This window comes from Fukomys damarensis, unplaced genomic scaffold (assembly GCF_012274545.1).
Source record: "Fukomys damarensis isolate Sample0158 unplaced genomic scaffold, DMR_v1.0_HiC HiC_scaffold_16, whole genome shotgun sequence".
Classification (NCBI taxonomy): domain Eukaryota; kingdom Metazoa; phylum Chordata; class Mammalia; order Rodentia; family Bathyergidae; genus Fukomys; species Fukomys damarensis.
The window spans coordinates 117,778,638-117,803,269 of NW_022900928.1; the positions used below are offsets into that span (position 1 = coordinate 117,778,638).

Consider the following 24,632-nt stretch of genomic DNA (forward strand, 5'->3'; position numbering starts at 1 on the left):
ACACACACACACACACACACACACACACACACACACAAACACACTGTTGGCACCTAGAAATTTGCTGGTGCAACCAAGCCAAATTCACCCTCATACACACTGAATCAGCATCCATCTATAGTTGGGTTACAAGCTGCAGGAAGTCCCCCAAGCCTGGCACAACTACAATAGCCACCATAACCAGGAGCCTTCCTGCGTGTCATGAACAGCACAGCAGGCCACTGATCACCAAGTCGGAGGGCAGATGCACTCCCATGCCAGCCAAGAGCCTTGATGTACCTGTGATGGGGGCTCCGCAGGGCCCTCACAGGGCAGCAGACCTGGTGCAGCACGTTAAATGCAGAAGATGCCCAAAGGAGTCTGAATTCACTGCTTCGGACTATTACTGAGAGGCAGCCCTCCCTGCCAGCTCAAGCAAGGCAGGGACCTGTTCTGCTCTAACTTCTCTACTTAGAGAAAGCCCCTCCACAACCTCAAAGTACCCTTATTTTTGGAAAGAAAAGTAGGGGTCTAATCAGTCCCACCCAGTGAGCATACCCCAGTGGAAGGAGGCTGGATTTGAGGGGTGCTGCTAAGTTACAGTTCTCCCACAATTCCAGGCTCCCAGAGCACGGAGGAATAGAGCAACCAGGAGGGTGCCCTTGGCCTCAGCCCAGCTTCTCTTTCCTCTACCCAGTCCTGCCCTGTTCAGGCCTTCTGGGCAGTGTGGCCCAGAGCCCCTGCTGGGCTTGTCACTGGCAAAAACATTAGAGAGAAACAGATGTAGCCATTGATTTTCTACTAATACCATGGCAAGAGGCCCATTTGAGAAGGGCTCTTGGGGTTTGGAAGCCAGTTCAGCCCCAAGGTTAGAGAAAATGAACAGGGTTGGTCTTAGTTCCGGGATCACTTATCCCAGCAGTCTCTTTCTGGAAGATCCCTTTGCCTTTCCAAGGGGTAGCTTTCCCTCTTGGAGGATCTAATGTTTGCCCTTAAAAATGTGTCTGTTTGCATTGAAAGCACCTCATCTCTTGGAGGGAAAAAGAACATTCTGGACCTGACCTGAGCAGCATCCATGCCCAGGGGCCACAGAAGGTTGCAGCATCTGGGAAGACTCTGGACTGGGAGGGTGACAAGAGACCTTGCACAAGGCACTGTCCCCACTGCCACCAGCTCAGTATGTGGTAATGCATCCCACCCAGAGGCAGAGGGGTGGACTGAATGACCTGCAAAGAGCCAGGGAGCTGCAGGGCAGAGCCTCCCCATTCAGCAGGCGGAAGACCCCACATTCCACTCCCACAGGGATGGCCCCACCCCCTACAGAGTGCCCCATGGCACCCGTAGCCCATTAGGGCCACTGACATTCTTTGAACACAGTGTCCCACTGTTGTCCCCCTTGGCAAGCCTAGAGCTGCCCCAAGTGCATGGACAACCATGTTCTCTCCCTCTTGTCTCTCTCTCTGGAAGGGGAACTGGACACGGTGAAGGGGAGAGAAGAGAGCCCATTGTTCCTCAGCCAAGTTGGGATGTCTGGACCCAAGCTGACAGCCATGGCAGAGAGAGAACACCCTCTCTCACATCCCAGACACTGACCGATAGTAAAACAGCCTGCTCCCCACCTTCGCCCTCTACTTTCTGTCTTCTGGGCCCTTCTGGCATGTATATACATACACACACACACACACACACACACACACACACACACACACACACACGGCAATTTTAGAAGCTGAAGCCCTAACACCTGTCACTTTGTGTACTGTAGCAAAGCTCTACTGCCCTTGCCCAAGTCACGTGGACAAATAACCTGGTATCAGCTTCATCACAGCCACCCCCACACCCCACTGGCCAGCTCCACCCCCCACAGACCCAGCTCTTCTTTCCAGCCTTCCAATTTCCAAAAGACTGGATTCCTCAGCTCCAGATGGTAGGGCCAGGTGTCCAACTGTATGCCGGGGGCTCCAGAAGTGAGGGGGTCCAGGAGGATGGCCACCTGCTGGGCCAGGGCACCAGGAAGCCACACAGCGCAGCAATCACACCAGCAGCCCTAGGGCAAGCCATGCCAGCTCCCCTTGGATAGGGCATCACCCCAGAACCTCCCAAACCCCAGGCCCATCTGAACACTGCACTCCCCACCACTGGGCCAAGAAAAGGAAAGAGAGAGGAGCGGAGGAGGAGGGGCAGTCTGCTAGAGCCATCTCCTCATCCCCAAGGCTGGGAGAAGGAGGGTCCATGAGGCACCAGGTGCTGACACTGGGACTCAACAGCTCCCACCCACCTACAGACTCTTCCTGAACCACTGAAGGCCACCGCAGGGGGCAAGCCTGAGAACCATCTCTCCTGACAGCGGCCTCAGGCTTGGAGGAGCAGGGACTGGATGAGGGGACTTCCTCCCCAGGGCTAAGAGCCTCAGGGCTCGCATGTCCAAGAGGCTGGGGGTAGCATCAGTAGACAACATCATCCTCAGATAACATAGCACAGCCCTGATGCAGGGCCACCAGGCCCGGGGTTTGCACACCATGTGCAACACTCAAGGCAGGCCTGTCACTACTGCATTTTTCAAAATGGGAAACAGCTCTGACTAGGGAAGAAACTTGCCCAAGGTCACAGAGTCCAGCCCTGGCAGGGCCAGGACCACTGCTCAGACTTCTGACTCCTGACTATGGGTCCTAGGAGGAGAGACTGGGGGAGAGATAAGATAGGATACTCTGTCCCCAGAGTGTGCCATGCTCCAGAGTGGACAAGGCAGCAGACGTGGGACACCACTCTTGGTCACGCAGCCTGGCTCCTGCTGAGACCTGGCCCCGCAGCCTAGACCCTGTGCCTGGAGTGGCAGAGTGCCAGACTGTCAGAATCCCTCATCATGCACCTCACTGCAAAGGCCCGCATCCCGCATCTCTGTGGGGCCCCGGAAGTTTGTCCAGTTACTTCATACCCTGCTGCCAGCAGGCAAGGCCAAAGCTAAAAGCATCAGGCCTGCGTCCATGCAGAGTGGAGCCTTGGCTCATGCAGCGGGAAGGAGGGAGGTTGGTGAGAGAGAGGAGGACGATGTGGATAAGGAGGGGCAGTGAGAAAAGGGGAGAGACGGAATGAGAAGGAAGGGAGGGAGGGAGAAGAGATGGGAAACAGGAGGAGATGGAAAGAAGGAAGAAGGCAGGCAAAGGGCTTGGAAGGAATAGCACCCAAAGGAGAGGAAGAGAGAGAAAGCGGGAGCAACAACAGGGCTGAAGAGCTACAAGGGAGAAGGGGAAGGACAAGGAACCAACCAGAGAGGGAGGCAGAGCGGTGAAGAAGAGGGGCCCGGAAGCTGCCACTCCATCCCAGGCCCTGCAGCCTGGCATTATATGCTGCCCACCCACCCCAGGGGAGCCGGCAGAAAGTAGAAGGCAGGCAGGGGAGGGAGACACCCGGCAAAGAAAGCCCCCACCAATGGCACAGGGGCAGACGGACATAAGGCACACGGAGAAAACAGGGGACACAGCACCAAACAAGACAAAACAAAACAAAAACAGACAGAAAATGAAGATCAGTTGGTGTTCTGTCTGGGATCTGGCCACACGCTGGAGGGAGGGGGAAAGGACAGACAAAAGGAGAGGGCAGGGCTAGGGTCACCTTCTCCAGAGGGCAGGTGCCATCCTGCTGGCCAGCAGGGCACCATGTCCCTCTAGTTTCTAATGCTGGGACAGAGGAAGAAGTTGCCAGCCTGGGGTCAGGAGACTTCGGTCCTGTCACCTCCTGGCTCACCGGCTCCTCAATCCACATGATCCATCCGGGTCCTCCTCCTCTCATGGTCACCTGCCTCTTTCTGAATCCAGGTTGACACCACCAAGGGTCCCACCCCTTCAAGTCCTAGCATCCCTCAGCCCTTGATCTGCAGTCACACCGGCCTGAATGACTCCACCAAAGTCCTGAAGGTGAACCTGCCTGAATGCACCGGAAGCCCCTGCTGTGCCATCCTTTGCTCACCTTTCTGACTCCCCATCCACCTCCACACCACAGGGCCCCTTGCAAGTGGCCAGAGCCACCCCACCCCGGCTCCCAGGCTCATCTGATTTTTAGCCCTCCTCTAGTCCACAAGGGCTGCATGCCAGATTCTTTGATGCCTACGCCTCCTGTCTCCAACCTCAAGATGTGCAAGGCCCCACACTCAGTCCTTGGGATTGTCCCTACCTGTACTTCCCTTGGGAGAAATTTGTGACACCTCCCACTTCTCTAAACTCACCTCCCCCGCTGAAACTCCTGACTTTTACAATCTGAGCTTCTCAGATCTATCCTAGGCATCTCAAACTCCAATACATTTTGATACTCCCTCTTCCTAGATTCTCACCCTTCTCAGTAAAGAGTACCTATTATGCAGTTGTTCAGACCAAGCACCTCAGAGTTGTCCTTGTCTCATCTATCTGTAAATCTTGTTGGCAGCAACTCCAGAATACGCCCACAATCTGAATACTTCCTCCCATCTCCTGGCTTCCACCCTGATCGATAGCTGCAGCCCTAACTTGACTTCCTCCTGCCATCCTGGCCACACTGGTCCTTTTAGAACAAGCCAGATGACATCACTTTGTGGAGCAAATTCTTTCTAAGGCTTCTCACACCACACTATGCTAAAAACCAAAGTCTTAGTGTTTCTGGGGCCAATTGTAACCTGGCCCCATTCCCATGACCTCTCTGAACTCATGTTGATCGCTGCTCTGGCCACACCAGGAACACTCCTGTCTCAGGGCCTTTGCATTGGCTGCTCCATATGCTTCATCCCCCCGTCATGCAATGAAGCCTCCCCTGCCTGTCCTGTATAAAGCATAACCATTCACCCACCTTCTACTCCTCACTGGAACTTCACTGCTTTATCTCTCTGGCACTTATCAGACATCTAAAATAGTATATATCTACATGCTTATTTGTTTAGTATCCAACTCCACAAGGGCACAGGCTTTACCTGCTGTTGGCCATCATTTTCCCAGAGCCTAGACTAGCAAGTAGCACAGATTCAAGCTCACAATGATCAGATGAGCCATGAACTCAATCCCATACACATAATAAAATGTTTAAATTCTTAATCCATGTTCCCAAAGCCTGACTCTGATAGCTCCCTGTGTCTTTATCCACCCTTTATAATTTCATAAAGTGATGTCTCAGCCCCTTTTGTGCCTGAACAAGCTGCTCTGGCTCCCAGGCCTGTCCCCTCTAACCGCCTTAGTCTATTCTGTCAGTTTCTTTCTTTCTCTTCTTTTCCTCCTCTTTCCTCTCCCATCTTCAACCTTCTCCCTTCTTGTTCTCTACCTAAAAACATTCACATGACTCCTACATGTACAAAAAGTTCCCAATATCCTGCTACCCTTTTTAACTACCACTCCCTGCCCTTTTATCATAAAACCACTCCAGAGAGTAGTTGGATGCTGTCTTCACTCCCTCTTCACTCACTGGTCAGCCCCTCGTGGTCTGGTTTCTGTCACCAGCACTCAACTAAAACGATCCTTTAAAAATCATCAGGCCGTTGGCCAGCCCATGGACTCTCTCCGCCTTCTCCTCTTGATCTCTTCAGATTGACATTGCTAGCCTCCCACTCCTCCTCCTTGAAACCTTTTACTATCTTACTTCATGCTGACACATAGTTCTGGCCTCCTGTCACTGCCCTGAGCATTCATTCTGAGATCCCCTTTACAGCCTCCATTTCCCCTCAAGACTATTCTATCTAAGTCCTCTTCTCTCCATGCCTTATGACATAAAGAGCTCATCCACGCCCAGAGCTTTTCACTTCCACCCTTCTGAGAAAGATTCCAAAATCAAGCTCCCATCTATACATCCATACCTGGAGGTGCCACCGTCACCTCAAGCTCAATGTAGACCTAACAACACTGTAGCCTCATCTTACACCATGCCAGCTCTTCCACCTAATATTGATGTGCTTCTTCCATCTGTGGGGCCTCGGAATCACATTCCGTGTCTGCTTTCCCCTCATCCACAGCAGCCAACTGATTTGTGATCACATTGGTTCTGCACTCAACAGATCATGCGGTCATCTCTTCTTTTCCATACCCACAGTCAAGACCCCAATGCAGTCCCCCAATGCATCTAGACTAACAAGGTCCTAGCCTCTCCCAGCCCAGTGTCCTTTCCATGTTGCATCCTTCCTGCACAGACCCACCAGATACCTCTTCCTATGCCTTAGCCTTCATCAGGGCACATTCTCCTGACCAAACCACAGTAATGACTTGCTACATATGCTAGGAAAAAGCCCAGCTCCTTAGTCTGGTATTTAAAACCACCTTGAGACAATACCCTGGCTGCCTTTCCTGAGTCTTCCTCTCACTGTCTATAATGCTCCTCACCCACTCACTATTCTTCAAACATTTTCTATTCTTTCCTAGCCTCACTATGACCTCTCTCTGTTTTGTAGCCTCATTTATTTTCAAAGTCCTATCTATCTTGCAAAGCTCAGTTTAAAACCACACTTCATAGCCTCCCAGACCTCTTCAAACAAGTGACCTCTTTGCTTCTCTCCCACAGAACTTTCTCCATACCTCTTATTACAAATGACTTCAACTCAAATTTCCAGTCCCCACCACCACCACCTACTAAACTCTAGACTCTTCAAGGATAAGATCCAAATCTAATTTTTAACATACATTGAAATCTCTACGTCTAGAGACATTCAGTATTAGTCTAATCACAGAATCAAGGACACAGGGTAACTCAGTTGGATTCCCCAACTCTAACTCACTGCCTTTTCTTGTCTTATTGCTGTGGCAAGGACATCTGACACAATGTTAAATGATAGTTGTGATACAGGCATCCTTAATCTATCCTTGGCTGTAAAAGGAATTCTTGCAATGTTTCATGAGAAAATTGATGCATGCTATCGATTTCTAGTATATACTCTTTCAAGTGAAGAAAACAGCTCCTACATTTTCTGCATTTCCAATGAAATAAAACATGAGGAATGGTTGGATCAAAGTGGAATGAACCAGGGACATGGTACTGAGGTATAAACAGGTAGAACAGCCAATGAGAAAAACGACTTGATGGGTAAAAGCCAAGCAACACCAGATCAAGTTCATGGCCACAAAGAGATTCTCCCTCAGATCTGAGCTTCCCAGGTTACTCATACTGAAGCTTATGTTCCAGCTTCTTCATTGCTAGTGTCATCATTCTTCAGGCACCTTCTCAACTTTGGAACTACATTTCTAGGGAATTTGGGTGGCCCTATTCCTCTCTCCTCAATAAAATCAGGAGGAAAAGGGTTTCTACTGACAAAGCAGTTAGGGAGGTGTCTTTAGGTCAGAACCCAGATGTGGCAGGAAGCAGAAGTCCAAGCCCCATCTGGACCACCCTAAGGAACATTTCACCCTTGGGGTCACACAGCTGCGCATCTTGTTGCCATGCTCAGGTAAACCGATAGTGTAATGAGGTCTAGACCAGCTCTGCAGGGGGAAAAAGCTGTGGCTGCCAAGCTCCATGGTGGAAAGACTTCCATTGCGGCCAACTGCAAACTACCACAAGGGGGGGTTCTCCACTCTGAAGCTCCTGCCCCGCACCCAGTCCTGGACCCAAACCCCAGAGCCAGCTGACCTGTCTCAAGCTGCTTCCCCAAAGCCACGATCCATCCCCAAGGAGGATGTCACCCTCCCTCCCTGCAGCTGGCATGGTGACTCAGCTTCCCCTAAATTTAGGAAAAGAGTGGAGGGCAGAGCCAGCTGCTCAGACACCTCTTCTTCCCTGAGTGCCTGCTGACACCCTGGCAGCTGAAGGCTGGGCACAGGACCCACCTGACCCTACAGCTCTGGGCTACCCAGCCTGCACTTCACCTCTCAAGACAATCAGACCTGAGGACTTCCTGCCTAGTCATAGTAGGGCCTTCAGTACTTCCAGCCGGCCTGTTTCTCCCTAAAACGTTCTTCAGCTGTCCCATACTCTCTATTCTCTGCAGATCTCTCTACATTTGCTCTGAGATGAAGAAGAGCTTTGTTTCCCACACAGAGCTGATTCTAAGCAAGGCCTAAAAGGATGGCTGGCCAAGCTGAAAAGCCCCATCAGGCTAAACACCAAAGCCCAAGGGCTTTAGGAAACTCTCTCAGCCATTGTTATAGTCTTGAAATGGGCCCAAGAGGGAAACTGAGTCCACAGAGACCTCCTACCCTCTCCACTCCTGCTCCAATAACTGCAGGCTGAGGACAAGTGTGGCGGACAGTTGCAGGGTTTCCTCTGTGCCTAGAAAGTCTACTCTAGTCCCAAAGTTACCACCCCAAGGAAGATCTCTCTGATTACCCTAGGTGGCGAGCCCTGCCTTCCCATGCAGTCTCACTTCTGTCAGAGCATACATTGCTCTCTGTCAGAATTAGCTGTCTACATACCCATCCTCTAACTAGATTGTAAACTCCTCAAGGGTGGAACTGATAGACATTGATCTCTGAATCTTAGAACCCAGCTTGGTGTGTAACAGACCCCAGGCCGAGCAGCACCTGCCAGAGGGTCATCTTTAAGCCTGTACTCCCCCCTCCCCAGCAAGACCAAGACTGAAGAGGGAAGGGATGGAGGGAGTATGGAGAACATGCTCCAATCTGATGGCCTCTGAGGCGCTTACCTGCCACCCTGTGGGCCACCAGCCCTTCCAGGTTCAATGGCTTCTCTTCTGGAGTTCGGGAAGGATCTGAAGCTGTTTCTTTTGGTGGGAGCTGAGGCTGAGTGATGAGGCCAGGGAGAGAAGCTGGGGGCTGCTGAGGCCCTGGAGGGCCATGGGAGGTTGGGAGGAAAGCAGATGAGGAGGAGGCTGGGCTCTTGGGACGGAAACCCTGATTGGGCCCAGCTGGACACAGCTGATAATCATAAGGTGAGTAAGATCCACCAGCAGAAACCAGCTCAGGGGTTCCTAAGGAATGCCCACTGGGGATGTAGCCAGACCTGGACTGGGTCAGTGGGTGGGACTGGTGGGAAGAGCCTGTAGAAGGCTGCAAGGAGAGTGGGGAAGCCCCTGGCCAGGCCCCCGGGACACTTTGGGACTTGTGCAGTAGGGTAGTGGCCGAAGCTGGCTCTAGGTCCAGCATGAGCATGTTTAGGGCTTCAATGGACTGCTCGATCTCCTGCTGAGAGGCTGCCCTTGGGAACTCCGGGAGAGCAGGGATGGGGGGCTCTGTCAATGGCTGGGGGCTGGGCCTGCTGCTTGCCAGACTCTCCAATTGGACTCTTTCCTGCTGCCGAGGAGGTGGGAGAGGCTGCTGCTGCTGCCATGAGTTCAGCCCCCTCTGCACGGCTTCCCGACTGCTGCCCCCACGGGTTGGAGCCAGGGGCAGCTGGGGCTCAGCATCCGGAAAGGACTGAGAGCGGAACAAGCCACTGGGGTCGTGGCCATAGTGGGAGGTGGTTGTTGGCTGCAGCCAGGCTGGGAGGGTCCCCCCTCGCTGGTAGCCAGCTAAACCCTCCTGCGCAGAGTAGGAGGGACGCATAGGGACCACATGGCCGGCCTGGGCAGGCACTGCCCTGCTGACAGACTCGTAGGGGTAGCCCCCACCATTGACCAGAGGTTCCACTGGGTAGGACTTGTCCAGGCCGTTGGTCAGTGGGGACAGAGCTTCTGGGTAGTTCCCCTCACTGGTGTTGGTGACACCGTCCAGGGAGGATAGGGTGCCCATGCTGCCCATGCTGTGCCCATCTTGGTTGGGCAGCTCATCGTCCAGTATGTCTGTCTCCCGTTCAGATGCCAAGGCCCTGCCATTGACATGAACCTGGGCTGGGACGATGTGGCGGCCAGAGGAGGACGCGGCAGGGCCTCCTGCTGGGCGGGACCTGAGGTGCTGTGCGTGGTACATGGCACCTTGCTTCTCTCGCTCTAAACCAAAGCCACTGAGCAAGCGATCCAGCTCCCGCTTCTCCTCGGGGCTCAAGGAAGCAGGGGCACCAGAGGCCCCCGGGACAGGCTCATCTGTCTTGTCGGTTTTGGTGGAGGCTGTGGAGTTGCCCGAGTCACTGCTCACAGACAGTGTGTGCTCCACGTGATTGGGGGTGGCCGACAGGACAGGACGCGCCACGTTGATGGCCCCGGTGCTGCCGTTCAGGGAGTCCTTCTTCTTCACCTTGGCATATAGGCTCCCATCGAGGGGCCCCTGGGTGTGCCCCACCACCTCTGCAAGGACAGAGAAAGGGAAACAGCAGGCATCAGTAGAGGCAGGAATACTGGCTGTTACCCACATGAAAAAGAGCTAAGAGCTCCTCTTCCCTGGATAACCAAAGCTGCTCCTGCCACCGAAGAAAGGGCAAAGGGAAAGGACAAAGAACACCTACCCAGGTTTCAGTCATGGCTATCACCAACAACCAGCTTCAAGGATAAGAAGCCAAAGCTAGGACTAAGCAGGGGCCCCAGGGGCAAACTACCCATGTTCCAAGCCCATCTCTGGCATTTCACCAGCTTCCTAACCACAGAGGCACTTTGGACCTCAGTGTTCTCATCTGCACAAAAGGAGCAATAACAGAATGGGTTTGGGCCACATGAAACTGCCTATATTCACTGACTACACAGTACTGCCAGCTGAAATGAGTTCATACAAATTATCTGCTTATACCAGTGTAGGGTGAGAGATCAACATCTGGGAGCCATAATCATTGCCATTATGAATATCATTAACCCCTGAAGGGTGATATGCAAAGCATAATTGGTCCCTTCAACAGCCCTATCTCAGGAAGTTTCATCCCTGCCCCAACTACTAGAATTCCTGCTCTGGGCCTGAGGCAGAGCGCCAGGCTTTGCTTGTGCACACATGGAGGTGTGAGCATAGAGATCCAGCCCTTTCTCAGAGGCCAGCCATTGCACAAGAGAGCAGGGAAAGTGCCCAGGGTCATGGTAAGGGCATAGAGAGGGGTCTACCATACCTAAGGTGCAGGAGGAGGCTGAAGGCAGAGCTGGGCCTCATTAAGACAAACTTATCCTACAACCTTCACAGCTAAGTCTGCTTTCATGCAAAGAATTTGCTGGAACTGTTCAGACAGACAATACATTCATCCCGCCCGGTTTTCCCCCCAGCACTGTCCCCTCCTCGTGGACCCCTGTGCCCCAACCAACTAGGTCATCTCACACCCCTAAGGGAGAGAACCAGTCAAGGGAAAGTGAGTCGGGCAGGACTGCAGCAGGCTCCCCAGAAGAAGCCAGATCCTTCCAAGGACCCCTGAAGGGCTGCGCCAGGACAGAGTCCAGCAAAGCCTGCAGTCCCCATGCCAGAGGGGACCACACAGGGTACTGGGGCAGGGACTCAGAGACCAGGGCAGTGGGGGAGGCAACACTTTCTCTGAAAGGAAAAAGTGAGTGCTGGGTGGCTGGGGGCCAGAGGGCTGACTCAGGAACAAGAACTTCCCCGCCCAGAGGAGCTCTGTGACTTTACACCCTAAACAGTCAACAGCCCAGCCTCCAGGCCCAACAAATGCACACACACAAGCACCCATGCACACACACATAAAAAGCACCTCCTCTACCCTCGCTCCAATCCAGGCCCCCCAGTTGGCAGGAAAAAAATCTCCAACTTCAGCCAGGTACCAGCAGTCACACACAGAACTAGACACGAAAACAACCAGAGACCAGGCCAACCAGAAACCACTCAAATAAAAAACACCAACACTTGTGGTCACTAGTTGCCCACACAACACCAAGAACCACCATCAGAAAGCATGGGTGTGGATACATGTGTGCAAACACTGGTAACAGCTACCGTGAGTACACACCTCAACACAGGTACTACACACGTGTGATTTCTAACCCTGAGAGGCAGGTGGAATTATGCCCACTCTAAAGTTGGATAAATGAGGCTCTGGGAGGCAAAACAAGTGACTTGTAAATACATGGTACCTGGAAAAGCTGGGCCTTAAAATCAGAACCAATTTACTTCAAAGACTCTGAAATTTTTTTTTTTTTTTTTTTTTTTTTTTGGTACGGGGATTGAACTAAGACTCTGAAATTTATATTATTCTACACTTCTGTATCACACACAACACACATACACACACACACACACACACACAGTCGAATAAACACATAAAAGGCGAATACTCCAAGATAAATATTTAAATTTAAAGCCACAAACATTTCAAAAAATACAAATGTTTCTGCCATACCCAAGGATCAACCCTCAAGCCAGAAGTGATAGCCACTAAAAATAAACCCTCCTACAGAAGCCCAGCGCCAAAAACAAGTGATCAGACAACCACAAAATAGGAATGTCCTGATCAACACACACACACACACACACACACACACACACACACCCCACACGCGCCACCAGAGTACACACACACACACACACACACACACACACACACACACCACAAGCCAGCCAAGTGCCATCACCGGAGAGCCAACAGAGATGCCCAACCAGGACATGCATCCCCCCACACATGCCACAGGGTCTGGATTCTCTGCACATTCACTCAGTTTCACAGAACCACCACTGTGCCCACAGTTTTCTCTGAGGCTTCAGGACCTCAGCCAGTAACCAGCCCCAAGTAACATAGGGCCAGAGAGTCATCACCTCAGCCCAGGCTTACAGGGGGTTGCTGGTCTGAACTGGAACAGGAGTTTGGCTGAGATGCCTTCTGAATCTCCACCAACCTGCCCTGTGCCCAGATTCCTAAAAGCAGCCAAGATGCAAGTCCAGGCACAGCTGCCTCTCCCAGCTCCCCTGTCATCATTTCCAAAGGGGTCCAAGCTGCTGAATGAGAGAGGCTGCCCTCCCTGTCCTGTCCCTTTAGAATTGGACTCCTTGCTGCACCAGAAAGCTGGCTGTTTTCAGCGAGGAAAAGTACCCCAGGCAAGAAGCTGTCATCCACCCAGATTTCTGGGGCCACTCCCTGGAGAATGGGACCCCCTCAGACCAGTGAGAAGGAACTGAAGAGCTGGCTTTCCTTCTCACTGGGCCCGGAGGCTACAGGGCCCATGGGAGGCTACACTGGGAGATGCCAGCACTCCCCTCCATCCTCTCTGCATGGCAAAGATGCCCTACACAGTGGTCTCACACCTAGACAGGGAGGCCATGACAGTGTCTGGGTGCAAACCTCATTTGAGAGCATCCTCAATCTTCAGCATCTGCCTAGAGTTCATAAAAGAAAATCTTTTGGTAAGACAGCCAAGACTGTGTCCCCAAAGCAAGTGGGAGAGCTCATTGATTCCCACCACCTGACATCCAGGCCCTTCCTTGTTCCTTCTGGCTAGGCCTCACTCTTCATTGATTTTGAAAACATCAATGTTAAACTTGTTTTGCCATGTAATTTATCCCCCCATGGGCTCCTGTTTGCAGCAGCATCAGGAACAGTAACTGCCAAGACACTAAGGTCCTGTAAGAAAATCAAAGACGTGTAAATTGTTTGATTGAATCCTATTTGCTAAAGACAAATGAAATCTCTCTTGCTGTCTTCAAAGAAGAGCCCAGGTGCTCAGTGCCAGCCATAAGGAGCATATGTTCCAGGCCACTGTGCACACTCATTGACTTGTCCTCCCCTTTGTATCAAGGGCAGAATCAAGGACACTCAGGTCTGTCTGCCCCCCGCCGGAAGGCTCTGATGATGCCAGCATGGGGCATGACCTATGGAACACATACCTCTCCTCTTCTCATGCACATGAAGGTAGGTGTCCCTGGCACCCCCAGTCCCCTAGTATGCACAATCTTGTCACTCCCTCCTCCCCATTCACCATGGCCACATTAAGAGCCATTTACCGGGACCACAAGAAGCTGGAATGTAATGTTGGTTTCAATCTATCAAGACAGGAAGGGCAAAAGAGAGAGGCGAACAGAAAGAGGATAAGAAGTGAAATACGGTGGGGGAGGGAGAACAGAGGACTTACAGGGGCGGGGAGGAGATGGCTTTAAGTCCATCCAGCTGAGGAGCCAACAGAGCCATTTCATCTAAGTCCTGGCTGCCTCCATAGGACTGGCCAGCTCAGATAAAGCCACCTGAGATGAAAGGACTTGATCACTCAAAGAGAGGTGGCACAAGATAAAGGGAGGTGTGCTTAGATAAAGGTGGCTGCTTAGGGGGTCTCTGGCACAGGTGACAGTGGATTAAAAGGACTAACTGTGCAGGGACATAGGCCATAGGTAGAACAAGATGGTGAGCTCCAGGCCAGCAGCCCAGGACATCCTATCCCATAGGCCACCTCTCTGTCCACTTCTCTAGGGAAGCTAAAAGTCCAGAATGCCCTCAAAGACCCTCTTGCTTTGTCTGTATCTCCCTGCTCATCCTAGCCTGGACTCCACCCTTTACACTGAGCTAACTGCATGCACCAAGGGGCCCTTCTTCCACCATGGCCAGGATCCAGATGTGCGAGTCATACTTTTGGAAAGACTGGAGGAAAATCCCCAGCAGACTTGGATGGGGACCTGCTCTCTAAAGCACCCTCCCAGGAGCGTGTTGTGTGGAGGCGTGTGCAGTACGACAAGCATGGGGTGGACCCAGCTGCAGGAGAGGCAAGGCATATCCATCTAGCATGCTCAAAACAGAACCTAAGAAATGAACACATGAGATATTACGAGTACATAACTTTAGGGTAGCTGCTTTCTCATTCTGAATTTCTTAAGAACCTCTTCTGGAAGTTGTTAAAAATCTAGATTCCAGGACCCTAACTCCAGATATTTCTAGCCAGGGTCAAGAATCAGCATTTTAAGGAATTCTTCTGAAGTCTGGGCACATATGCAGGGGGAGAACACCTTACAAAATCCAGACCCAGGTGATCAGCTCCTCAGAATGACTTAAGGACACGATGACCTCCAACACCGCCGCCCCTCCTCATGAACAGCAAAGAGATTTCACTTACATCGATATCAGGACAGATGGCCCAACCATGAAGAATAGAAGGTGCCAGCAGAGGTGACTGTAAGGAAGGGATCTCCTTCTTTGACAATGATTCAGTGAGAAGAGACCCCTCCCTGATCAAATGGCAGGTGTGATTTGAATGGAGCATGATTTATTAAGGCTTCTAGGATGGGGCTCTCCATAATAAAAAAGTCCTTTGGGTCCATGTCCAGCAAATAACAATTCATTAAAATACATTATCCAGAGCAGCAATGACCAACTAACGTGGAAGAAAATCAATTCTGTGCCCCAGGAAGAAGCACTGTGCCCACCCTGGGCACAGTGTGGAGGCAGACGGGGCCCCAGCGGGAGGGAATCTAGCCTCCTTAAAAGCAGAAGTAGGAAATCAAAGCTCACATGCATCTGGGGTAAGTGAGCCTTGGTGAGAAGTGAGGCTGGGCCAAGAGGCAGCTGGGTCAGTGAGTTAAGGACATGCTACTCCATTAGCCACAGCCTAAGCCAGCCATGCAGGGACCAGGGTTGGGGATGCTGAGGAGCAAATGGTGTCAGCACATGGGGCTGGGCACCAGAGAGCCCAGAAGGGGTGTGACTCTGAAGAGGAGGCAGAGGGAAAGCATGCCGTCCCCTCCCCCAGCACCACACCCACCCACCACTCAGAAAGATGTCCCATCTTAATGGCCTCATCAGCCTGTGTCAAGCACTTAACCACTCCAAGCCTGGCCTTCAGTCTGGCCAGGGGAAGATCTGAATGCTTACTTGCAGTTTGCTGAGTGACAGACTCAGGAGTTAAGTCCCTTGAGTGAGGCTTGGCATATCCAAGCACTCTCTCCTTTACCTCTCCATCCTCTGCTTCCCATTTTCCAATGGCTGTCATCACCCACAGCCCCCTTGCCGGCAATGCTTTGTATCATCTGGCCCCTGCTGCATTTTGAAGTCTCAACTTCACTGTCCCAAGCCCCCATGCCCTGCACTCTATTCCTACTGAACATTGATATACTTTTCCCTCTCTGTGTCTTGGCAGTGCTGTTCCCACTCCTGAGGTGGCCTTCCTCACTCTGCCCTTGAAACGCTCAACCTCCCTAAAACCTCTCCTTCTATCACCAGCCTCAGTTTCAGCATCTCAGGGAAGCCTCTCATGACCCAGTCCCTTCCTATTGTCAGCCAAACTCATGTCAAGCTCTGCTGTGTTCCCACTGCCCCTAGCTACTTCCAGAGAAAAGGGAAAAAGAGGTGCTACAAAATAGCTGAGAGGGGGTATTGTTCATATTCTGCAGAACAGGCCAGGCACAGTGGCTATCTTGTGAATCAGCTGAGCCAGAGTCTATATTAACCTTCCTAGCCAAGAACCTCTTGAGGTATCTGATGAAAGCCTAGAATAACTTTTTCAAATGCACACACACACACACACACACACACACACACACATTTTGCACGTAATTCGGGGAGTTGATAGACACCATGAAGTTCATCTATGGATCCCAGGTTGACACGCTACTCTTAAGTTAAGGTGCCACTCTGCGGTCACTCCCTGTCATCCAGAACTTGCATGATGATCACCCAGCTCCATCTAGGAGAAGCAGGAAATACATAGGATAGAAATCTTCCAGCTGGAGGGCCTAAGAAGCAGCCAGCTGGAGCAGCCATGCAGGTTTTAATGGGCTTGCGGAAGGCAATGTGGAGGAGAGACTGAGGGGGCCAAGCAGAGCTGCAGCCCAGGGCCCCAACAAGACGAAGGGGGACTAAGACATCCTGGCACAGGCAGCAGGGCCCCTAGGCTCAGTCTGTGACAGCACTGGCCTTCAGCTGGCCAATCTACTCCACTCTGGCCAAGACTGAGACAGCCCTTTGTTGGGTAGAGGCTGCAGGGAGCTCTGGAAATTTTTGCTTTTGCTTTTTCCTCTCTCTCCCTCCCTCCCTCTCTCTCTCTCTCTCTCTCTCTCTCTCTCTCTCTCTCTCTCTCCTGAAGACTGAACAAAGGGTCTTCTGAGCTACACCCCCAATCCTTTTTATTTTTTATTTTGAGACAGGGTCTCACTAAGGCAGTAGTTGCACAGCCTTGTGATGCTCCTGCCTCAGCCTGCTAGAATCATAGGCTTAGAACTTTCTAAAGAGAGATGGAATTCACAGATCAGCAGAATTAGGGATTAAAGAGAACTCCCAAGCCTCTGAAGACAAGTGGAGAGGAGATCCAGCCTCTAGAACAGAAAAATGGGCAAGACAGTTGCTGCCCAGAGAATCTAGGCACACGTGGGGACATGTTTATTGATGCAACATGGACAAACAAGGGACCTTATGCCCTGTGGGCAAGGGAAGGGCGAGTCCAGGCCCCTGTCTTCTCCCTGTTTAGCAGCACACAGCGTTAGAAAGCCAGCTTGTTTTCAAAGTGGACTGACAAAAACAAGATTCTTCTCAAAATTGTTGTCGGTCTTTCCACAGGTGGCTCTGTCCCCTGTGACTTCACCATTGTCACCCAAAGCATGCCTCTGTGGATCTAAGAGTGGAGGGCAAATGGGTTTCTCCTGGTCACATGCCCCATCCTGCTGAGGCCAAGAAAGAATGAGGGAGGCAGGAGGCCTGGCATCCAAATGCAGCCCCTCTAAATTTCAGGCTGGGTCTTGAAGATGGAGAAAGCAAGCTTTGATTGAAATGTAAACTAGAGCCCCTCATCCCTCCCATACCCTCCCCTGGCTCCAGGCACTTAGGGTCACAATAGTGGGATCTCAGAGGGACCCAGAGGTCAGCTAAGCCAAAACAGAATTTTAAAAGTCAGGGGATCTGGGCGTGGTGCCTCTAGCCTGTAATGCCAGCACTATGGGAGGCTAAGGCAGGAAGACTGAAAGTTCCAGCTCAGCATGTGCAACTTAGCAAGACCCTGTCTCAAAATAAAAAATAAAGAGCCGAGGACAGCTCACTGCAAAGGCCCTGAGTTAAATCCCTAGTGGCACGGGGAGTAGGGCAGATTGAGCTGGAAGGTCTTAGGCAGTCAGTTTATCCCTGCCTATACCCCCGTTTCACAGGCTGATAGAAAAGCTCAGCAGACTCAAGAGACCCCTCAAGGTCACCCAGCAAGGAAGGGCCAAATGGACACCTAGCTTTGAACAAAGCACTCCTGGCTCTGAGGGCTTCAAGGTGAAGATGGCTGGAGGAGTGGGGGTGAGGAAAGAGGGCTGGAAAGCAGACTCTCCAGCCCTGATGGACCAAGGGTCTCAGGACAAGGTGATGAATAGGGCTTCTGTCCAGTGAAAGTGACAGATGTGTCCCCAGGTCCCCCTTAGGAAGGACCCAAGCCATTATCCCAGATATCGTCTTACTTGAATTCAGACCCTCCAGAGAGGGACTAGGGTAGAAAACCTGATCATGACTGTGACCTTTATTTCAGACCCAAAGGACCAGGGGACCTAGAGGGTGGGTGATTTGTCCTGGTCACAAGACGGCCCCACGCCTACAGGACAAATTTAAACTCCCAGGTGGCTTCCTCTCTCCAGCCTGGCCTGCAGCTCCCTAGCGTGCAGTGTTAACCCAAGCCTGATGCCCCACTCCCCAACCTCGCCTATCCGGGCACCAGCTATCACAGGCACACTCAGGACTGTAAAAATAGCTCCCAAGCTCACAACAACTCAAGCCCTTCTCTGCCAGGCCCAGACGCCCTTCTGAGCACTCAGCTCTGGCCAGGGGGACAGCAGGAGTGCCAAGAGCCCTGCCAACTTAGATAAGGAGGACGCTGTGAATGGGAGCCCATGGGAGGGTGGCAGAGTATGGTCAGTACTAGGGTGCCCCAAAGCTCAGGCCAGAAGAAGGGGGCACACGTCCTGAAGAACACATCATCCACACTTTCGCCTGCCCACTTCTCACCCAAGATGGACCACTACCCCAAAAGACAGAACAGCTCAAGAACACCCCTTAGCTACCCCTCCAACCAAAGGCTGTGCTCTTACGTGTCCCAAGGAGCAGCTCCTGGAGGGAAGAGTGAAGTCCACCACATCCACATCCAAAGGCACACAGCAGCCACCACTCTGCTCACACCCTTCCCGGGGCAGGTCCCAGGCACACCCGATCCCTGGGCACAGAAGCGTCCCCGCCCCAGGTCCAATAGAGAACCAGACAAGGACACACACAGGCGGAACAGCTGCCCAGCCAGCGAGAGCGCTTACCCCAGAATGGAGAGGGAGGCCGAGGGGGAGAACTGCTTGGATTTGTTCCTTGTGCCTCAAGTTTCAAATAATTCCTACAGGGCTGCAGCTCCAAGTGCTGTGTGTGTCCTGCTCAGGCTTCCTTGGACTGTCAGGGTGGGAGGAGTCAGTGCCGCCCGCCTGCCCATGAACACAAGGACACACACACACATACACACACACACACACACACCACTCCCTCCTCGCTGTCTTAGCCTAGAGCTCGCTCTCCCCCTCTCGTTCAGGCTGCCTCACTCTGGCTTGTAGGAAGCCAGGGGGATAAAACTCTGTCTGTAATTTCAGCCAGCTGGGTCCCAAGGGTTTCACTTATCATCCTGCAGCTATGTAGCTCTTGAATGACATCACAGTGGCTTCCCAAGCCCTCTAGCCGGCAGCAAGAAGTGACCAGCCCAGCCCTGCTCCAGCTCCAGCCCAAGCCCCGGTTCAGCCCTCATCGAGCCCAGTCCCAGTCCCAAAACCATGGCAGCCCCAGCATCAAGAACACAAGCAGAGAGGAAGAAGTGGGGACCAACCCAGCCTGAGCCCTGAGTGGAGAGGCAGGGCTACAAGGGCCAGGGAGAAGGGTGAGTTGCTATGAGGGTACTGAGATTTATTTCTCCAAATTTTCCACATTTTTTTCCACTCTCAGCAAATGGAAGGCAGAACAGATGACAACAACTTTCCAGCTGCTGAACAATAAGGTGGAAATCTTTTTTTCCCCTTTTTCTCCTGCCTCCCTCCACAGGACAGAGTAAAAGCCAGGACACTTCCTAGGGAGAGAGAGAGACAAAGGAAGGGAGAGAGAGGAAAAGGGGGGAGCACAAGTCACTTTACTTTGCAGAGAGGGGCTGAAGTGGGACAGGAACCCCAATGCAGAATTCTCAGTGCAAAGCCTAGGACTACGATACTTTCAGAGCCCTGGCTTTGGAAAACCAGCAGACGCCTGGCTGGGCATAGATCCTCCAGCCACCTGAGATGCTGGCAACCAACTGGCTGTTGGTGTTCTGTTCATTCCCACGTGGGGAAGTCATGAAAGGCAAAGAGAATGAGTTTTCAGAGGGTGAGCTGTTCACCTCATTCCCAACCAAACACCCAGGTCTGTGGCCAACCCCTCAGCCAAACCCAGTCAGCTGTCCTTGGGGGTCCACTACTAGCCTGAGGTATCTTAAAAAGTGCCAGGAATTCTCAACTGTTAGACATCAAGACACCAGATTCCAGCTCTTATTTGCATGTTGTCTGTGACTTATTTGGATCTCGGTTGAATCTCCCAACTCAGTTCCAAGAGTCCACAGACAGTGGCCTGGGTTTGTGGCAAGCCAGTGAGGGCCTCTGGGTCTGAGTTTCTTCCTACAGGAGGGACTGAGACTGCTTCTGCGACCCAGGGCTCCACAGCCAGGGGAACCACTGCAAGCTCAGGAGGAACGGCCCTGCCAGGTGCAGACCACCTGCTTCTCCAGTGTCATCTGAGCACCAGGAATCAAATCACCTCATCCTTCAGCCCCTCCCTGAGGTCACCATCACTCTCTGGCTGCTGCTTCTTAAGAGTAAAAAAGGAAAATGAGGGAAGAGAAAGAATGTCAGCCGGGACGCTATCTGAGGGTCACTGCCCCCATCTTCATTGATAAAATGGCTGGGGGACAAGGTACCCCAGTGTCACACAATGTCCCAAAGGTTATTGTTCTTGTTTGCTTGCTCACTTTTGTAATGCTGGGGATGGAACTCAGAGCCTTGCCACTAAGCTACACCCCCAGCCCTCACATACTCTAAACCATTAAGGAAAAAGAAGGGATGGCGTGGCAAACAAAAGGTTCTTTTTATAATTTATACATAGATGTCCACTTAAAGCCTCATTCAATCATAGGTGGGGCCTTTGGAAGGTGATTAGATTATAAGGGCATGATAGCTGACTGGCTGTTAGGTGGCAGGACCAGGTCGTAAGAGGGGTCCACTGTGGGTATGATCCAGAAGGTGCAGTTCCTCCCTTGGCTCTTGTTATGGCTTATATCTGGATATTTCCTTCAAAGCCTCATGTGCACATATATGAGACTTTTAAGAGATGACTGGATCACAGATGTGTGGGACTGGATCATGGGCGTGTGGTACTGGTTCGTGGTTTATAGCTGACTATGATGCTGGGAGACAAAGCCTGGTGGGAACAGGTACATCACTGTGGGCATGGCCTGGAAGGATGTATATATTCCCTCTACTTCCTTGATCCAGTGCACTGCTTCCTGCCTGTCTTGTCATGAGCTCTTTCTTCTCTGCCTCTTTCTTCTTCCGGCCTTGGAACCAGCTGACTGGACTAAAACCTTGTGGGTGTCAGGTGTTTTGTCCCAGCAATGAGAAAGTAACTAAGACAGCCGCTGTCTCGCGCTCTCTCTCTCTCTCTCTCTCTCTCTCTCTCTCTCTCTCAGTCTCTATCTATCTCTCTATCTCTCCTTCCTGTCTGCCACATCATGATCAATTCTCCTCTGCCACGCTCTTGTATCATGCTGTCCTGCCTCAGATCTAGCCAACTATGAACTGAAACCTCTACAAACTGAGTCAAAATAAATCTTTTCTCCTTTAAGTTGTAGCCATTAAGTATTTTGTTCCAGCAACGAGGGAAATGACTAAGACAGATACTAGTACTGAAAGTAGGATCATTCCTACAACTATACCTGGCCATGTGGTGCAAAAGCCTTTGGAACAGGCTTACAAGAGGAGTTTAGAAAGGTTTAGAAATGCCAACTAGAGAAGCAGCCCTAGAATGCAATAAACTGAACTTGATGGGAGACTTTGGTCAGAGCTCAGAAGGCCTAAATGCAAATAGAAATACAAACAGTAAAGACCAGGATCAGAACGCTTCGGTTTGGAACAAGGATTCCATTGGCAGCTGGACATGAAACCATGTGTGTTATGCTCTGGCAGAAAGTTTGTCTACATTTTGCTCATGTCCTGAGGCTCTGCAGGAGACTCAGAGCAAGGATAGCCAACAACCTGGCACAGGAAATTTCAAGGCAGCACAACATTCAAGCTGTGGCATTGATACTGTTCAGGACTTTTAGCCAGGTTTATACTAAAAATCAAACTGAAAAGATCATTTTAAGAGTTTTCAGTTTTGCTAGACAGAAAATGACAGCAAAGATGAAGCAGAGGATAGTCTGGTTGCTGAAGATTAACATTAAAAAGAAACCAAGTACACTACATCAAGATAATAGGAAAAATACCTTGAGGCCATGTAAGGAGAAAACAAGCCCTCCACCCTTTGCAGGCTCAAAATTGCAAAACTGAAATATTTTGCTTTGAGAAGAGGGCTCCAAAACAGTCACCTACAGAATTTGTCAGAGTTTGGTTCATAATGCTCAGCCATCCAGGCACCTGGAGGCCTCTACAGTCATGTTACAAGGGAGCCTGGCTACTGCACAAGCTTATAGCAGGCCCTGGTATCATTCATGTGGTGTTTGTTAATTTCAGAAGAAGTCCTGTGAGGCTAGGAAGTGTGCCCCTGAGAGGGCCGTGCATGAAGCTGTGACAGTGAAGCTAAAAGTGCAATGAAGACCCCAGAAAGTTGGAGAAGCCAAGAGCATGGAACATCTGAGGGAAACTTCAAGGAATGAGCAAAGCCAGTCTAAGAGAAAAGGCACAAGGGCTACAACCATTGGCAATGCTGCAGGGGTAGGGCTACCCAATTCCTTTACATTTCACACCTTGTCATCACCACTTGTCCCTTGTGCTGAACATAAAACTACAAGGTTTAATATTTGCCCTGCTGGAATTCAGTCTTGCTTTGGTCCCATTGTTTTTTATCTCCTTATTTTTCCCTTTTGGAATGGGAATGTTTATCTCGTGCTATTGTATGTTGATGGTGTTTAACTTTTTTGATACGCACATGGGCTTAGAGTTAAGAGTTTGCCTGTGTCTCAGAGGAGACTTTGGACTTGTACTTTTCAGCAATGCTGGAACTGTTAGAACTTTGGCAACTCTTAGAGACGGACTAAATGAAATTTTCACAAAGATATATACATGAGTCTTTTGGGGACCAGGATGGAACATTACAGTTTGTATCCAGATGTCCCCCTAAAGCCTCATTTAATCACAGGCAGGACCTTTGGAAGGTAACTGGATTATAAGGACATTATAGCTAACTTGCTGTTAAGTGATGGGGCCTGGTCAGACAAGGTAGGTCACTGTGGTGAAACCTGAAAGGTTGTATCTCCTTTCCCAGCAAATCCTTTGGCTTTCTGCTTCCTGTCTGCCATTCCAGGAGCAATTCTCTGCCATGCTTTTGTAACATGTTGTCTGCTTTGGAGCCAAATGACTATGGACTCAAACCTCTACAAATTATAAGCCAAAACAAACCTTTTCTCCTTTAATTTGTAGGTGTTAGGCATTTTGTCTCAGCAACAAAGGAAGTAACTAAACAAGTCCTATGCCTCGGGCTCCCAATTAAGGAAGATCAGGATTTAGACAAACTACTGCAAGGATCCCCTTACTCCTACCTTGTAGAACTAACCAAAAAAACACAGGCTCTTGAAAGAGCCCAGACACTACACTCCACCCACCTGGCCCTACCTAGCCCCACCCACAAAAGTATTAGCCATGATTTATTTGTACACAACTTTCATATTTATTTTCCCATATGAATATCATCTTTATTATTATTTTGTAAATTTTCAAAATCAACTTCAACTAGTTCTAAGCATTGATATCCATGATGGCACAGAGTCAGTGTGGAAAGTCTGTACATTTTTCCTAATATGTATTAACATGGTGTTATGGTTTAGACCAAAGCTTCCCCCAAAATCTCATGTGTTCAGATGTAGGGCTTTCGTAAGGCATTTGGATTATAAGGGCAGTAACCTCACCAATGGATTAATCCACTGAAGAAGATTCACAGCTAAATGTGTTGTTAGGAGGTGGGGTCTGGTTAAAAAAAGGTGGATAAGTGGATGTGTGGCTTAGAAGGGTTTATTTCTTTCTGGCCCTTTCCTTTTCTCCCCGCTTCCTGGCTCCCTTGAGGTAAGCAGCTTTCCTCTGTTGTACCATTCTGCCATGCTGTCTCTGCCTTGGAGCCTGCTGATTATAGACTGAAACCTCTGAAACCATTAGCCAAAATAAACTTCTCCTTTAAGTTGTGTATGTCAGGTATTTTGTCCCAATAATGAAAAGCTGACTAATACATCAAGATAACACCTAAAATTGGTTCATATATAATTAGCAGCCTGGCTTTGTGAAAAATATCACCAAGCAAGAGTTCCTGCCAATGGTGACCCAATTCAATAATTCTCCACTACCACCAAGGGACAGGCTGTATGACAAGCTCCAGGGAAAGCTTATAAAAACCCTGACCCCTGGCTCTACTCTAGACCTACAGAGACAAAAACTGTCTGAGGAAAGGCCTGGGAATCTGAATTTTAAGTACTCCCCAGCTGAGGGAGACACAAACAGGTTTAGCAAAAACTGGTCCTCAATGAATGTAAATAATTCCAATTAGCAGATATTACTATCTCCCCAAGGCAACCCATTCATTTTTAGTGGCTGTACACTAAAGATACAAGTGGCTGTGGCTCAACATTAAAAAAAACAACAACAACAACAACTAACTCTGGTACACTGTTTTTACTTTCACTGGCCATATGGTGCCTTCTGGCTTGGCTCAGAACAAACCAAATCTGTCCCAGAGGTGAACCCTTCAGATATTAAATGTGGTGCAATGTC

At 50.6% G+C, this 24,632-nt stretch overlaps 1 protein-coding gene across 5 annotated transcripts in view; it reads right to left on the reverse strand.

Annotated features, from left to right (window-relative positions):
- Positions 1-24,632, reverse strand: part of Tns1 (tensin 1) — a 165,155-nt gene that overhangs the window by 32,668 nt on the left and 107,855 nt on the right. For all 5 annotated transcript variants that reach the window (XM_033764621.1, XM_010611937.3, XM_010611940.3 and 2 more), the window contains one exon: positions 8,561-10,096. In XM_033764621.1, the coding sequence (XP_033620512.1) occupies positions 8,561-10,096 (1,536 nt within the window). The remainder of the gene's footprint in view (positions 1-8,560; positions 10,097-24,632) is intronic.